At 37.8% G+C, this 18,946-nt stretch overlaps 1 protein-coding gene across 6 annotated transcripts in view; it reads left to right on the top strand.

Moving 5' to 3' along the window:
- trps1 (trichorhinophalangeal syndrome I) overlaps window positions 1–18,946 on the top strand; it is a 127,608-nt gene that overhangs the window by 43,060 nt on the left and 65,602 nt on the right. For all 6 annotated transcript variants that reach the window (XM_077195763.1, XM_077195759.1, XM_077195760.1 and 3 more), the window contains one exon: window positions 10,968–11,550. In XM_077195763.1, coding sequence (XP_077051878.1) covers window positions 10,968–11,550 — 583 coding nt within the window. The remainder of the gene's footprint in view (window positions 1–10,967; window positions 11,551–18,946) is intronic.

An 18,946-nucleotide genomic window follows, 5' to 3' on the forward strand; every position in this document is an offset into this window, starting at 1 on the left:
CTTTTATTTATCAAGAATGAATTAAATTGATCAATAGTTACAGTAAAGATATTTTAAAGAAACGTTAACGCCTAGTAACTGCATTGCAATTTCTTTGCGACCACCCATAACACTGGTGAGGTCACATTTTGATTAGCGAATCTTCAGTGGCAAAATCCAGCCATTTCAATAGGAGTCCACACGAGCAGGAATTTAGGTAACACTTTATTTTAAAGTTTCCTTGTTACACGTTACATGTAGTTACTAACTACAAATTATGCATAATTACATGCAATTAACCTTAAACCAACTCCATCCTGAACATAACCCTATAGTAAGTACATGTAGTTTATTATGAACATAACCCTTTAGTAAGTACATGTAGTTTATTATTACTCAGTACTTAAATGTATAATTACACTGTAACATGGACACTTTAAAATAGAGTGTAACTGGAATTTCACAGTAAGGCGAAATGTTTTCCCATGCAGTTTCCACAACAGGTTCAAGCTAGTTTTGTTGCATTTACCAACATACAACTTATTTTGAAAGTGACTTCTGTGTTACATAAAATTTTGCTAATATGACTTAAGATAGAGTGCTGATTTTTTAAGATTTTGTGCTGGCAAATACCACTAATATTATCTTCACAAACTTATTGTTTAGCATTGGAATGCATCACATTACCTCAGTTTGTTAAATGTGTATATATATATATATGATACATTATTAAACATAATATTGGATCTTTTAAAATGCTTATTTCATATTCTGATATGTTTTAATTCATTATTTTTTATTTATATAAATATTAATACATATTATATTGTATATTATTTTATACTTTTTATATATACATTTCTTAAAATTTTTTTTAATTCTATTCAAAATCTTATTGTAGCACAATAGAATTGGACAGAAAGTCTAGCTGTTGATTAAATCCAGCGAGCTTGTGTTACACATTTGTTTCTGTGTTGGAGGTTTTGCTTTCGTACTGATAGGTAACAGGTTTTCTTTTTTTCTTTTTTGTGCACTTTTTTAGTCGAGCAACACAGCTGAATAAACTAAAAATGCTAAACGTCAGGAATAACTAATCTTACAGCAGTCCCTCATTGGTTCTGATTTAACTTGTCTTGAGGCCAGGTGTGCATGTTAATGTGAGTGCAGTTCAGTGTTTGTTTTCATGTGTGTGTGTGTGTGTGCGTGTATGTGTGTGTGTGTGTGTGTGTGTGTGCGTGTGCATATGTCCGTTAAGCGTGTACATGTGGGAATCTATTATACCTTTCCATATTCTTTCTTTCTCCATCTGTGTGGTATGTACGGCGCGGATGAGCGTGGCTCTGCTTTACCTTCACATAAGATCTCAATTACACTCCATTTTCTGCCAGAGTTTACAGGCATGTCTACATGTGCCGGTTTGAATTTACTGATAAAAATGAGTTTACTGCACCACTGAAATCCATATGTCCGCTTGAGTTTGGCACAGTAGAAAGAGAACAGAAAGGCACTTTGCTAAATCTAATATAAATGTTGTGTAAATACACCAAACCACCTCAATGCCACATGTGTTTGATATTATAGTATACTGTGCTATATTATGTGCAAGAACTTCTTCTGAGCAATTTCACTACTGATGTTTACATGGGAAAACGAACCCAATAGCAAAACTTTAAAGCAAAACGGCCATATACTTTATTTCATTGTATTTATGTGGTTAATGCTTTCTAATGAAATTCACTGACAAATTCTTGAAATGTTTAATCTATTTCAGTTTCACATGTAACATTTAATCATTTAAAAGATGCTTTTATACAAAGTGACTTACAAATGAGAACAATAGAAGCAGTTAAGCAATTTCATACATATTCTCATAACATTATGACTATTCTAAATGCTAAATTGCTGTCATACTAAATTCCATTTAATAATTTAGTTTTTTGATGAACAATGATTCATTTAGTACTGTGAGCAAACTTGTCAAATTATCAGATCATTGCAGATTTCAGATGGCAGAACAGTAAAAACATCTGACATCAATTGTGATATACAGTTTTTGTAATTTTTCTCTTTATTTTTTCTAAACCAAACTTGCATCTATTTAGTTAGTGAGATACACACAAAAATACAAGTCTTTATATTGCAGATGATGCAAATGCATATATTAAATCACAGGAAACAATGAATTTCACGCTTAATTCAAAGTTAATTATTGGTTCTTGTGCAGGCTGACAAAAAATGCAAGTCAATTGCCACGACAATGGCGCGTTTAAAGTGGCTCTAATGTGTGTATTGCATATTTTATTATGTTTCATTCACATCTGACATTCAGACATTCCAGAACAGTTAATTGGAATCAAATGTCATGAAAGTCTCAATATTTTACAATATTTTTTATAAGAATCAATTTCCAATCCATACATAATTCATTGTACAGGCATAAGATAAGACAAAGAAGTTACACATACTAGCTGCATGACAGACACACTTTTCCTTCTATTTAAACTTTTTCAGTAATTCCACAAGTTCAAGTGTTGTTAAATGATCAACGGTCTAATCTAACTTGTCAAAGATCCTGGCGAAGGAATCATTTGTCAAGCTGGCGCTCATGTCAGGAAACTGTGAATTTAAAGGCCTCATACACCCACCTGTCCCCTGTGTGAAGGTTTGTGTGTGCTTAAGCCTTGAGTGACGTCCATCATGATCCAGATGCCCAGGGCTGGTTGTTTCAGGTGGACGTGGAGCAGTGTGTTTTCAGCCTGTGCGTGCGGCCTTTCTGAATAAGGCGCTGTTTGTATTCAGAGCCCACAGTCTGGAACCAGCGAGGAGAGAGCAGAAATCAGACCTGTATGGGCTCCCTGGAGAGCTCCTGCTTCTCAGCTCAGACCGTACTGAGTGTGTGTGTGTGCAAGTGAGAATGTGCATGTCATATTTTGTTTTAAACTACTTTTCCCCATGCAGGCTTACTGGGAGCATGAGAATTTTGTGTACCGGTGCTCTAGATCTTAGTTTATAGGCTACTGCATGCATGTTTCACGGGTTGTGTCTTCCATGTTATTGTATGAACATCTGTCTCATGGTATCCGGTTTCACTGCGTGGAAGCATTCGTTGACCTCTCCGTGTGTGCGTGTGAGGGATTGTGTGGTCTGTCGAATCAATGATACATAATATTTCCAGTGTGCGTATGTGTCTCTTCTGAACACCTCGCTAGTGTAGATTTATGAGCAGAATCCTGCCCTCTAGTCTCCAAACACCAACCCACCCACCGAGAACGTGAACCTGATATGGATGCCGTAGCCTCCCACACCTCGTGCCCACCTGATCCAGTGCGCACTCAATATATCACACTGCCCTCCAATTCGGGAAAGGCAGACCTTTTACGTGCCGGAGCTGAGAATATACTGCATTGGATTTTAGACATGCTGGTTTTGGACTTTAGTTCATTGTGGGATTCACTCAGAAAGAGGGGAGTTTGTAATATCTGCATATCTACTCATCCTCCATTGCTTGGATCAACAGAGAGCCCCGCCCCCAAACTCACGCCATTGGCTGAGTCACAGTCGGACAGCTCAGATGAACAGATTATAATTCCAATAAATACCGCAAGTGATGACAAAATTACATTCTTCACCTCTGCAAAATTGGACGGCTACAGTAGTGATGCGCTGAAATTAATTTCAAGTTTTAATTTAGCCAAAAACAACTGAAACCAAAAATACAATTTCAGTAAACTTGGGTAATTGAACCAGGGTGTCGTGTTCTCAATCGTAAACCAGTCGTAGTAAAAGTCCACCAAACAAATTTTTCATATTGCTAATTTGGTACTAATTTTGGTCACATTAAAGTGCGTCCACAAGTTTACCTGTTGTAGTTTATCAATGTTTTGTGCATAACATAGATGTTAAAGGGTTAGTTCACCCAAAAATGAAAAATCTGTCAGTAATTACTCCCCCTCATGTTGTTCCAAACCCGTAAGACTTTCGTTCATCTTCGGAACACAAATTAAAGGGGAACTCGGCAGCTCTTGCCATTTCTTCACTGATTTTGACTATTCTTGTCACATGTTTTCTCAGCGAGCTATCCCTACAGCTGTGAGGCGTATATTTCACAACACTGTTGTAAAAAAACTCACTTGCGGCCCCCTTTCCCTTTCTACCGCTGCTCATGTGCGTTTGTTATTATCGGAGCCGGCCAACTTTGTGTGGAACTATGTCTACTAAGGTAGAGCTGCACGATTATGAGAAAAATCATAATTGCCGATTATTCCCTTGAAATTGTAATTGCGATTATTAATTACGATTATCACAATTTACATTGAATATATATAGCCATATTATAATACATGTTTACACAAAAATTGTTAACACACACAAGTACTGTCCCCCTTTACTTAACATACACATAAATTGTAAGAATGATTAGAAAAACATTAGGACTATGCTAAAGCAATTAAATAGCAGTCCCAAACTAGTTTTTGTTAATACAATGTTGATATGAGCCACCACAGTCATTTAAAAATATAAAAAATAACACAAAGTGAAAATAAAGTGGCATTTTGGGGTTATGGAAACGACAGTTACCATGGTGAATACACAATACTAACAAGAACTGTTAATGAAACCGCTCCTGGTGAATAGACTGAAAATCATACCTGCATGCAAATCCTTCTCAGCTAACATGTGATTTATTGGTATTTTACTTTTATTTCGTGACTTACTAATTTACATTGTAACGGCAATGCATGCTCGAAGTTTCTTTTGCATTTTATACAGTGAAGCGATACACAGAGCGCGCCGCCACCTTTGCGCGTGTAATTGAAGAGTGCGCGCTACGAGCACAGTATAACGGCTGACAGGACAGTAAAGTCCGTTTTTCTGAGGTGAAACTCTTTTTATTTCAGCGTACACGTACGTCACTGCCTGGTATGTCATATTGTGCTGGGTTTTCTGAAGTAGTCGAGATTCGCCTCTCCTAACATAATTATGCTCTAAACACACACACATGCAGAGTGGATTTTCTTTTGTAATCGCGTCTTTGAACGATTACGTAATCGTGGCATCCGTAATCGTAATCGCAATTAGAAATTCGATTAATTGTGCAGCCCTATACTAAGGGTGTCACGATTTCGATTTGAAATCGAAATCGATCGAAATTAATTCACAATCTCGAACTTCAAATTAAAAAATGGAATCGTCGATGCTGCCACGCCCCCATGTCACGTCCGGTCGGCGTGCCAAGCGGAAAAAAAACACGCGTGTTGAAGTGCTGCGAGTCTATGGTCAACCTCCTCTAACTTACCTACAGCCACTCGAAAGATAGCATGGCAACTGCAGATGCAGGAGACCCATCGACAGAACTTGAACCCCCTCCTCTTTCATTGAAGTCGCAGGTGTGGACGTTTATTGGATTTCCAGTGAGTTATGATGACAAGGTTCGTGCTTCAAAGAAGCCACAGTTTGCAGACATCCCAATTCTCGCGGAAGTTCCGGGAGTCTCCCGCATATTGATAGCGGCTCCCAGATGCGCGCAAATTAGTTAAAATCCCCCGGAATCTAGAGTGAGCGAGCAAGAGCGCGCATGCGAGACAGAAAAAAATGTGCTCCAAACCGTATAGCGCGCGCACAGCAGAGAGGGAGAAAGCAAGAGACCTTTCGTGTGTGCCTCATGAAGCGCATGTAAGACAGAGAGCATCCTGATTGGCCGGTTTCGGCTTTAAAAAAAGTAAATGTAAAAATCGATAATTGAATCAAACCGTGACCTTAGAATCGAAAATTTAATCGAATCGAGGATTTGGAGAATCGTGACACCCCTAATGTCTACCGAGGTGGGTAACACATCACACACAGTATCATATGGTGTGTGAGTGTTTATGTCGAATTGCCGTAAAGCAGTTTGTGTTTCTCGCCCGTTCTCGCTTCCACGATACTTCCTATTTCCAACTTACCGGGACGTTAGTCCTCATGTCGCAAGGTAGGTTTTCCGCCTAGGAACGTTGGGGGGAGCAGGGAAAGTCACTATTTTCACTGGAACAGGGTTCTTAACCATCCAAATAAATTTCTAAACGGTTTTATTAAGTTCAAAAAGTTGCCAAGTTCGCCTTTAAGATATTTTTGATGAAATCTGAGAGCTGGCTCACTCCTTCATAGGCTTCTATGTAATTTAATTCTGCCGGCCCAGAATAGTTAGTAAAAACATTGTTAAAATAGTCCAAGAGACTACAGTGGCTCAACTTTAAGTTTATCAAGCGACGAGAATACTTTTTGAGCGCAAAACCCCCCAAAAAATTACGACTTTATACAACTATTCATTTTCTTCCGTGTGGGCCTCTGGAAAATATCTTAAATTGTGTTCCGAAGATGAACGAAAGTTTTACGGGGTTGGAACAACATGAGGGAGAGTAATTACTGACATTTTTGGGTAAACTAACCCTTTAAAACAATCAAAATGCATCATTGATAAAGTGCTAATTGAACGTTATATTTCAGTTAATGATTTGCCAATTTCGGTGCATCACTTCTCTAACTTTCTTGTTGTTAATTAGGACATTTTTGTATACATATTTGACCTCAAATGGCATGTAAGAGCTTGTTGAAGATTACCTTCGGGTGTAAAAATTGGGGGTTTTCTGTCTTGGAGTCATTTATTGCCACACTGCAGCACTGGGAATTGTTTTCTACTTTGAAAAATAAGGGAAGGCAAATAAAATGTAAAATGTTTTGATTTCCTTAACCTTATTAAACATCATTAAACATTGTAACATGAGTGAATCCCCGAATAAATTGTTTTACTGTAATATCTAAGGTCCATTTTGAGGGTGGAAAGAGATTTTGAAATCAAGCACGAATGCATTAATAATTCCCATTGAAACCAATGGATTTGTAGCATAAATTAAACACTGGTGTGTAAGAGCATTTGTTTTGTTTCTACGGAGAGATTATTCTTTGAATACAAGTTTTTAAGTCTTTATCCCATTTCTTGCAGGGTGTTTTATGGATGACAGCCAATTATGTCATTGTAAGGCATCTTGTTGCCCTCCGGTTTCCTACCGATTCTGTTAATGAGGGCTCTTGCTTCCTTATGGAGGCCGAATGAGGTGATGGACTCACACTTTCCCCCCCTACTGAGATTCTTCTCTGTCTAGTTTTTCTGTCACCCGGTCAGGTGATCGGCCCTGTGCTTTACCCGTTTTCCCCTCTCCAGTGTAATGTCATGGATATTGAGCCGGTGTGCTGGTGCATAGCTAAAGGCCTTCATGTTCACAAGCGCAAATTACTGCCACTCACTGCCGTTATTGACATCGATATAGGTGCTCATTCGTTTTTTCATGTTTTCAAGTATTTCCCCCCTAAATCGATAATGCTGTTTTGATGATTTGCAAAATAAAGTTGGACAATTTCATCTATAACCTGTGATTGCAATTAAATTGAAAGCATTGTGGAAATTATAGTGTAGGAGGGTAGCATTAAATCTTGTTCGGTACATAATCTTAATCACTTATGCTTGAAAATGTCTAATGCTTACATGATTCTTGCTAGTTCGGCAGATTAATTCTGACCCCTTGTACAGTGTTTACTGCTCTGCTTCAGTCTGAGAGGGTAGAAAGACAAATTCTTTACCTCCCGTTTCTAAATCTTTCTTTTGACCCAGTCGAATTGTATTTGCACCTTACAAATGCACCTCATTATCAAGCAGATGCAGCTGGAATTAACTATTTATTTTATTAATGGCCTTGATGTGTTTTCTAAACATCACAGAAAATGTGACAAGCTGTCAGCATTTTAATTAAAACTTATTTGACGAAATAGTCATAATTACTGTAATGCACTGTGCTTGTGATTGACATTAACAGATGTTTAGAGAAGTCATGTGTGTGTGTGTGTGTGTGTGTGTATATATATATATATATATGTGTGTGTGTGTGTGTGTGTGTGTGTGTGTGTGTATAATAACCGTTTTAATATAACTGTTTTAATTATAACTTAAATGTCTACATTGGTATCTTAATATTAATACTAAGCAGAAACATTTTAATTTAATCATTAAGCAAAATAAATATTATAAAAAATTAAAATAGCTGTGTTCTATTTTTAATACATTTTAAAATGTAATTTAAAGTTTTTTTTTTTACTTTTTAAATTTTTTAGCATCATTACTCCAGTCTTCAGTGTCACATGATCCTTCAGAAATCAGTCTAATATGCGGATTTTAAAAATAACAATTCATATTGTTATCAATGTTGAAAACAGTTGTGCTGCTTAATATTTTTGTGGAAACCTTGTTACTTTTATTTAGGGATTCTTTAATGATTAGAAATTCAAAAGAACAGCATTTATTTGAAATAGATTTTTTTCGTAACAATGTAGAAGTCTTTACCGTCACATATTTTTTATTTATAATATAAAATGTTGTGATCTACTTATGATTTGTCTTTAAAGCATTTACTGCAATTTTTTGTAATTTAGATGAACATTTTAGCAAATAACTGTAATGTCAGTGTAGGATATAAACATGTATGATTAAGTTCGTGTTAGGATAAAGAATCGTGTCAACTACTCAATTTACAATCTTCACTGTTTCCAGTACTCATGCCAGAAAACAATCAGTTCTGGGTTACAAGGTTTGACAAACATATTTATGCTTTGTGTCATGGACCAAAGAATACGATTTGTTTTGGAAGTAGCCCGTGCATTGTTGGAAAACAGTCGAGTCTTGGGGGGGGTGTTGAAGTAGCTAGTTTTGTCTGGTACTGATTAATGATAACTGAATGTGTCTGTCGCTTATGGTAACTGGTCCTCATAAAACAACTTCATGAAGTTTATATGGTCTTCAGATGTCCATTTATTTCTACATGTGCAAGCGGTTTTCTTTAAATTACCTTTATCTAAAATATGGAAAAAAGAGAAAAAAATTTTTTCTTACATTTTGGCCAAACTAAAGAAGTTTTTCAGACTTTGCAAAGTAATATGTGTACCTAATGCTTAAAAAGAGAGAAGTTTTACTGATGTGTAAACATTGTGTTGTGTGTAATCAAAGGTAAATGCAACGGATTGTACGCTTTCTCACACTTGAGCGGTCGCTGGAATGCACCAATGTTTGATCTGCCCCTGCCTCCGTGTACCTAGCAGGAACAAATTACAGCACTGCATGCTGGGAAAGTCAGGCAGCAGCAATGATGAAAAGCACTTTTCCACTCTGTCCCTCGTTTAGTGTCTAGATGGGGAGAGATGGCATCTAGCTGTTTTGCTCTCCTTCGTCTTCTCCTGCTCTTTATCCATCCCGGTTCGGCACCGAGTCAGATTGTGAGAGGCTGTTTACCGGGTAACAGAACTCAGGTTTTTTGGGGGGTTTTTTGTGCTTTTCAACTGATTGGTCTTTTTTTTTTTTTTTTTTTTTTGGGAAATCTTGCACTGAGATTCAGTTTGAAGCATAGGGCTCCAGTGGGCATTTATGATAACATCATCACAGCTTTTGCTTCAGAAAGATGGATAAAAAGTGAGAGAAGAAAGAGCAAGAAGATGCCACGTTTAATGCATTTAGATGGATTTCTATACATAAGCACACACACGCACGCACGCACGCACGCACGCACGCACGCACGCACGCACGCACGCACGCACGCACACACACACACACACACACACACACACACACACACACACACACACACACACACACACACACACACACACACACACACACACACACACACACACACAATCTGGATCACCAAGGCTGTTTATTTGATCAAAATTACAGTACAACCAGTAATATTGTGAAATATTATTACAATATAAAATATCCATATTTTTTATTTTAATGTATTTTAAACTGTAATTTATTCCTGTAATCAAAGCTGATTTTTCAGCATCATTTCTCCAATCTACAGTGTCACATGATCCTTCAGAAAACATTATAATATGATGATTTGCTGCTCAATAAACATTTATGATTATTGTCACAGTTGAAACGTTCAGAGAACGTTGTTCTTTGATGAATAGAAAGTTCAAAAGAACAGCATTTGTTTGAAATTGAAATATTTTGTAACATCATAAATATCTTTACTGTCACTTTTGGTCAATTAAATGTGTACTTGCTGAATAAAAATATTAATTTCTTAAAAAAAGAAAATCTTACTTACCCCAAAACTTTTAAATGCTATATGTAATATTTATCCTAGGTGAACAGAACAGAGCTTCAACCCTGTCTATAAAGTAATTTTAGTTCTGTTGGATTAGATATCGTCACTATTGAAACTGCCCAGATCTGAGGACCAAAACTAACTATTGTAAATATAAAAATAGAGGGTCTTCATTTATACAACATCATAAATGCCAGCCTTTGAATCTGTGATATTGATGAGCATGTTAGAACAGGCCAATAGTGCTTTTTTATTTACAGATAATCTTTAATAAAGATATTAAAACATGATTTGCCCTGCCTTGAACTATCAACTCTACGGACTTTTTTTGATTTCAAAACATCTCATTCAATGTAAATACTTCATTGCGGTACGTTTAGCATTTGAAGCCAAACCTATCAATGAATGGCCATTGTCCAAGCACTTCTACTGATGCATATAAAATAAACATGGTTTTTTGGGTGGGTAGTCAGTTTGACAATAGTCGATTTCCAACAGGAAGTACACGCTTATAGAAAATCATTGGTGTTTTTGGAGGGAATGTCACATTCATTTACCTACAGTTTTGCAGACTGTTCATTTAGCGAGAGTTTTGAGCAGCTCTTTGTTCCCTAAATTTGAAACAGAACAAAGAGGCATTATGCAGACGAAAATAGCTGACTAAACCGTAATTACACAACATTACAGCGATTCAGACCTAGCTCAGGAGGGCAGAGACGTCAGATTAGGAGAATCTACACGTAATCATGATAAGCATTCACGTCTCTAGGGGTAGTAGGCGAAACGACAGTTTCCTGATCTTTTAAGAATGATAAAAATGATCCCTGAGACCATCTCTTGTCATCTTCGCAGGAGAGTTCACGGCTGCTGTCGTTGTCGGCGTTGTAGTTTCACTGCTACGGACACCTCGGCTCTGCTGGATCACTTTAACTCGGTCCACTGTCAGGACCCCACAGATGCAGCGTCTGCTCCTGCCAACGGATGCTCGGCCCCTTCAACCCTCCGCATCAAAGAGGAGAGCAAAGGTGACCTGAGACTCTATAGCCTGGTGACCCCGGAGCCCAGCCGAGCCGAGCCGCTGCCCGTGAAGAGCGAGGCGCAGGACGAGAAGGAGAAGGGCTGGTTTGAAGGAGTCCGAGGCGGAGAGCAACACGTGCAGAGTCTGGTGTGGGTCCCTAAAGAGCGCGCAGGGGAGATCCTTAGGGGAAGCCCTGCCCCATTCCCTCAATCCACTCTGGGTCTTCTGAACGCTGTGACCTCGGGGGTTAAAGACCAGCAGAAGCTTCGAGACTCATCGGGACTGATCTTCAGCCTCAGCGCTGACGCCAAAGCCTTTCTGCCGGGGACGCCGGCGAGCGGAGAGAAAGCCGGACAGCAGTTCCCCACCTCGACTGAGGGCAAAAGTGCCAAGGAAGAGTCTCAGTCACTCCTACGGGTAAGAGATGATGGTCTATGTCTGTCCACTCTGTTTGGACTTCATGCATTTCCTTTCCAGTTATTAACACTCTGGGGTCTGGAGGTGTTTTGACATGCACTGATATGTGTGCTTATTTCTGTTACTTATAACATTGTAATGGCTAAAGTCTGATTACACTATTCAGCACAAACTCTGCTGCAATAATATGTGAGCAGCATGCATTTAAAAGTTTGTAGTTTTGAGAAAATGACTTTTATTCGTGGTTTGTGAAAAAACAAACAAAAAAAAGTTACTGAAATAAGGCCATAAAACCCATGTGACCTGCTCAACAATAAGGTTTTTTTTATGCTGGCATAGTCAGTATATTTTCACTGGCCACGCAGAAACAAATCTTATGTACATGAATATATTGCTAAAAAAATAACTAAATGAATATATATAATAACAAACAATAATAATTATAATTATTATTTGGTTTAAATACATATATTTTTATTTTAGATATCTTTTCATATTTTTACATTTAATATTTTATTTAAAATATAATGATATAAAATCAAATAATCTATAATACAACACATTGTTTTTTTTATTGAATATTTTATTTAAAATATAATTATATAAAAATCTAGTAATGTATATCATCATCATAATATTGTCGTATTATTAGTATTATTATTATTAGTATTATTATTTGTGTTTTTAAATGCATATATATATATATATATATATATATAATTTTGTTTTATAATTGTTTTAATTTTTAAATTAAAAAAACTTATAAAAAATACATATTTTAGCAACACTTTATCTACATGAGCAATACTGCATACTGCAATTAATTGCATCTAACATAAGTTTTGGTTTACATATCCTGTAAACCAGGATATTTCTTGTAAAAAAAATTCTTGTACATAAAACACAACCAGCAATATATATAGTACTATTATTATTATTTGTGTTTTTAAATGCATATATATATATATATATATATATATATATGCATTTAAAAACACAATGCATATATATATATATATACATATGCATTTAAAAACACAAATAATAATAATAGTACTATATATATTGCTGGTTGTGTTTTATGTACAAGAAATTAGTACAAATAATTTAATAAGAGTATATGTACAAGTCACGATCAACAAATCTGAGATGTATTGTCTGCGAAGCATTGACCGGTTCTGAAAGTCTCTCACACTGGCCGTCCTTGTTTTTGAGCCCTGACCTGAGAACATCTGCCGGTGTTTCTGTTGGGATGGAGGAGCAGTGTCCATCACAGTAAAGTCTTATCAATTGCTTCTCTGTGCCTATCATACTGAGCAGCCTGCTTGTTGTCAAGCCTAAGTTGTTTGTGTATGTGTGTGTATGTGTGTGATCATCCTGGCTTGTGTTTTAATGGAGTCAGTATGTGCAGAGACCCTCTGCAGCTTAAAAACCTGGACAAACTAATTGATGCAGTTATGCAGAGCCATCGAGGTCCTCATCTTTGAGAAACAAACAAAGCATATATATTCTCTGAACTTTGAGTAGTGGACTATACACTCAGATCTGATGGAAATATATAATGGGGAGTTCAAGGGCATTGCAACAAATAACAAGTCACTGGATTCACGCGTGACAAATTCCACACAAAAAAAACCTATACCCTTAAATTTCAGATCGCACTGCACACCTCAATGACGGAAATCATGACCGATAGGCCTTGTGAGGAAGCAGTGCTTTACCAATTCTGGTCTGGAGGATTATTTCAGTTAAAAAGCTCACACAAGATATCTTGTTTGTTAACACGTTTATAGCATTTACTTGCAGCACTGTATTGATATCTGTATTGATATTCTGGTTAGATTCTGCAGACTCTATTTAAACTTAAAATACAATTTTACCCTTAGACATGCTCTATTTTAAAATCTACTTTTTAGACTGACTATTTATTCATTTTAGACTTTTGGACTATACATTTTAATATTACATTTTAGAAATCACCCATTGATTTACATGACATTTTCAGCATTCAGTGAAATCATCGCAGTGTTTGGGCACTTGAATTGTGATTGGTCTTGTCATCCTTACATATTTACCATTTATGACAAACGCTGAGGATCATGTCATTGTTAAATCGGATTGCATATGATTAAATATATTTACGTATTCTTTTGCAGCCTTGCAAGCATTAATGTTGCCTTCATAAAATGCAAATCTGGTTGAAAATTCCTGTAAATTCTCTTCTGCATCAATGTCAGAAGATGAATACATATCATTAAATGTGTGTTGGTTACAGTGAGCTGTACGTCGTATATCTGTAACAATGTATGTGCGTTTCTGCCGCCTGTCTTCCCATATTCCACGGTCTCTGTCAATCGGATAACATGGTGAATCTGACACAGTGGTTTCAGCTGCACAGAAGCATGTGGTGCGAGTCCATAAAAATCAGGACGTGTAGTGTCACTGTGATACGAGTAGCGATCCAGGCTTTTTTCCACGCAGTTGTTAAAGGTGAGCAGAAAAAAGACAGGCGGAGACTGCTTAAAGATGCACAGCTAGTGAAAACAAGAGTTCTACAAAGGCTTTTTTATGTAATGTATTCACTGTCTGACATTTCCAGCAGAATTGGGCTGCGGTTAAATGTTAAATGCAAACCCAAGGTCGTGCGATGGTGTGTATTCAACAGCTCTGTGTATTTATGTGTGCGTTAAAGCTCCCCGTTCTTCTTTGATCTTCACGTCGACTGACAACGAGACGAAGGACTGGCTCTCCCGCAACGTTCTGACATCATTTCCGCTTGTTTGCCTGTGTTTTAACGCTGAGCTCTGAGTAACAAGAGGCCCCTGCTGGGAATCGTTCCTTCCTGTGCATCTCCAATCCAAAAGGCATCACTGTCTGATGTAACTGGCCCAAAAAAAAGAAAAGCAAGGGGAACGGGAATGGGTTTTCCTGCCTGGATGGTTCTGGAAAGGGTTGGCAGGAGAGAAAGCCAGGCGTGGTCCGCTCGGTGGTTAAGTCATTAGGCTAGGCGTGTCGAGAGTGTGTGAAAGCTTCGGGGTGGAGGTGGAGGCCTCGTTCTAGCCCTCAGGAAATGTTGAATCAGAACATTTTTTTGGGACTGCTAGGGCTTAATGGGACTCAGAAGGGATCTGAAGTCCGTCACAATATTTTTTGAGTTACCATGACTTGGCGTGTGAGTCATCTTCGTATTATGAAACCCGGCTCAGCCAGGGAGGGGTTCCTTACCGAGGAACCTGAAAAACCCAGTCTGGAGCCAAAGCCCACACAGACCTGATTCAGGTCTCGGAGAGGAGATTGATAACTGGGACAGAGACTTTGTGATGAGGGGTTTGGCTTGGGAGGTGCTTTTAGAAACTGGAGAGCTAATGGTTTCTTTCCTGTTCTTCTTGGTTTTTGTTGCATATGTAATAACGGATGCCTATTAAGTAAAATAAACATTGATCTACTGTGTTATTGCGAGAAAAAAAATCTGAGAGATGATCTGAACTCAAGCACATAATAGTGAAACATTAGTGATTCATCATTTTTTTAATCTTTTTTTATTTTATTGTTGTTTTCTTTCCACCTCGATGTATTGGATAATGTGTTCAAATTAGATGGCACCTTTTGGCCAACTGTTATTAGCCGTTTGCATTAATTGAGAAAAGAAAGACCAGCATCGCCTACAATTTCTACAATCTTCTTCCAGCCTCCCACTTAGTGACTACGTTACCACAACTTTGTAGAGTGGGATAAAGTTCAAATTCACTTTTTTTCCTTCACAGTTTTGAGTTTATTTTATGAGACTTTGTACTTTTAACAAAATGAGCATTTAAAAAAATATACTTTTTTAGTATATTTTTTTAAAGGTCAAATGTGACTCTCCAGTAGAGTTGTTGATTTGATCTGCATTGGGCTAATCTTCAACTTCAGATTATTTGACACTCAAGTATGAGCATAATTTTCCCTCAACGATGAATCATTGAGCAATAATGTAGAGGGTCTGGATGCCAGCTTTTCTTTTGGAGAAGAACTTATAATGTATAATGTATCATTTTTCTTCATTATAAGCTATAGAAACCATTGTATGTTGATTTCTGTGTGTATGTGTATGTGTGTGTGTGTATATATATATATACACACACAATAGTTCAAAGTATATATTGAACTATTTTAATTCATATAAACGGGCAATTAGTCGATTAACTGCTCAAATGAATGACTATATATATATATATAGTCATTCATTTGAGCAGTTAATCGACTAATTGCCCGTTTATATGAATTAAAATAGTTCAATATATACTGTGGGGAATACTAAACCATAATGAACCTTTAATATATAGGCATAATATAGCTTATTTCGCATATATATATATATATAAATATATACACACACACAAGAGTGTGTTTGTCTCCTTGCCACATTTATAATCATTACTTTTGACGGTGCTTTTGCAGCAAGGTCAAAAGTAATGATTATAAATGTGGCAAGGAGACATTTTGATTATTTATTAATAAACTAGTGTTATCTGTGTCAGTGTCAGTGAAGTTGACAATACTGACTCATATTCCATAATCAGGGAGAATTTGTCTTTTAATTGAATTTGGTTAATTTAAAACTAGACATTTCAAGCTTTCTATATATATATTTCTCATGTCTGTGAGGTAAACAGCCTATACGCTGAGTTTCGGTTCATTGATGTGACGCGTTCCAGTTCATGGAGACCAAGACGGCACTTTATTTTACAAAGGCACACTCTTTTGTTGTTATTGTGAGTTTAGTTAGATAAAAGTACTTTACTGTTTAGAATGATGTATTACTCTTATCTGTATGACAGAAATGACGTAGTATTATACGTTTCCACTGTTATCAGTGATCGCGCCGGCGAACTCCATGTTGTACAGTAAATGCTCTAATACTTTAGCTTCCACAAACACTTGGATTAGACATGTCCCTAATAATAATAATAGCACACATTTATCTAGATTAACGTTAGAGAGAGCGGCCAAGTTACTTAGTTACGACAAGTTACTACATGTTTCAAATAGTGGTGTAACGATACCCTCATGTCACGATTCGATACATATCACAATACTGAGCCCACGATACGATATTCCCACCAGTCCTGAGATCTCTCTCGCACACAATAATGCATATGAAGCATATTTTCGATCTCCTCCGCCTCAAAATCATGGTGAGGTTTGCAAACTTCGCATATAACGTTATCGCAAAGCATATTTCGCGTTCGTCCATCTGTGCAAGAACCCCCTTTAAGCATGCGCGACGTTTCAGATAGTATGTCAAGTGTAAACGCATGAATCGGATATGGGTCACAATTGAAAGCACGTGTAAACGGACGGTCCAAAAAATCAGATATAGGCAACAAATCAGAATTGGGCATCAAGACCTGCAGTGTAAATGAGGCCTCTGATTTCCGGCTTCCTCACACCCATAGAGAGCCGTTCTCCCTGTGTCGGCCCGTTACCGGCGTCTCCTCATGCCAGAGCTCATTACTCTTGGTCTAGTGTTCTCCTGCATGCTACCCAGAATCCAACTCGTCCAGCGATCAGCAATTAACCCCTCCGGTGAATTGTGGCTGTGCCCTGCCACACAATCATTGTTTAGGGTTGTGTTCAAAAGGGACATGTTTTTTGCAGTTGACCTCCTGCCAGTTGCGGGTCACGTTAATTGCCCCAGATTGATATTCCCGCTGTGCTCGGTGCTGGAGTTGGTCAACCCCTGGAGCAAACGGATATGTTTTTTCATCTGTGAAGACTAATCATGCGGTTATCCTTTTATGTTGCCTCTTAGTGCACTTCAGTATCTCTAAAGATAGTCCTATTGTTATTACCTAATTAAGCCTCCAGCCACAACCCTGCAGATCATACTAAACTTTACTCTCAGTTGGCTCTTTTACTACTTAGACTTTCCTAACTTAACCCTCTGTCTTTGTAGCACTGAAAATGCTAGTTTTGCGTGTGGATCTCTAGAATAGTTTTTGATCTGATTTGCGTTGAGGTAACTTTTTCTACTCCTTGTTTGATTTGATTATTTTGACTCTTTAAAAAAAAAAAAAAAAAAAAAAAAAAAACACCAGCCAGGAGTCAGCAGATGTGAAGATTACTGCAGTATTGGTACCAAATAAAATTGTACAAATAATTACTTTTTCCAAACAGGCTTGCCAAACATTTCCTCCAGTTGCCAATTGGCCAGACAAACAAGTAGTTTTACATTGATTGATTCTAGGGATCAATTGGTAGATGCTAGAAACATAATTCTCCATTGAAGGCCATTCAAAAGTAGCTGTGAAAGCAAAAGCATTTTATTTTATTTTATTATTTTTTATGACTCCTAAAAGCATAAAATTATATTATATTTATATATATTATATATATTTTTATGAATAATTGTATTATTTTGTAAATTAAAATTAGTGTTAAAACTCTTTGACAAGGTCAGTGACGATCTATTTGCATAGGGATAGAGAGAGAGAGAGAGAGAGAGAGATAGATAGAGAGAGAGAGAGAGAGAGAGAGAGAGAGAGAGAGAGAGAGAGAGAGAGAGAGAGAGCGTACAGGCATGTAAAGCCAAACTTCTGGCTCTCAGCTTTGTTTTTTTTCTCCGTTTCCTTTTGTTTCTCTTCATGTGTGGTCACCTTCCCTGGAACTTTTTCCATCCCAGATTTCTATTTAGATGTAAGTGTGGCCACGTTTGATCCCAATCTGACACCAAGCCTGGCTGTGGATTCCAGCGTCCAGCACCGCCTGGCCCACATCAAAGAGACAGGAGCCCCTTTTTGTTCCTTAACGAATACAATCTGCCATTTAATTTGTGCGCCGTGTCGGATTAACTGGGCCTCCGAGGAAGGTGACATTCGCTGTTTTCTCCCTTCCTTTTTCACATGCTTCTTCGCCGACCTCCTTGGGTTGTAATTCAGCAAGCATTTAGTTGACGTTAAATATGCCGTGTGGATAGACAGCGGGAGAGGGAAGGCGGTGGAGAGCGGGATGAAAGGAGAAGGAGTCTGGGTAGATGCTGATTAGCTTCACTTTGCAGCCTAATGAAGAGACGGCTTACCTATTAGTCTGCCGAATCCGAGTGTCAGGTGCCAGGCTTCAGGATTTCGGACTGCTACAGAGACCGTTGCGATGTAACAGCAAGCTCGTATGCGGGAGCGATGGATCAGGAGGAGGAGCCAGAGTCCTCTAAATAAACACACAACACAACTGGCGCGTTTGGCAGCGTGTAAAAGCGTGATTAGCTTGTGGAATGCAGTAGGCATGTGATGTGCGGGCGGAGGTGAACAATGAGACGAGATCCGCAAAACTGCTGTTTTACCCAAGGGCCAGGCGTCCTCCTCTCTAACCAGGCTTTACCAAACCTGATCTGTGAGGCTGATGTTTGAGGAACTTT

Source organism: Siphateles boraxobius, unplaced genomic scaffold (assembly GCF_051911475.1).
Source record: "Siphateles boraxobius isolate OS27281-9 unplaced genomic scaffold, OSU_SipBor_1 35, whole genome shotgun sequence".
NCBI lineage: Eukaryota > Metazoa > Chordata > Actinopteri > Cypriniformes > Leuciscidae > Siphateles > Siphateles boraxobius.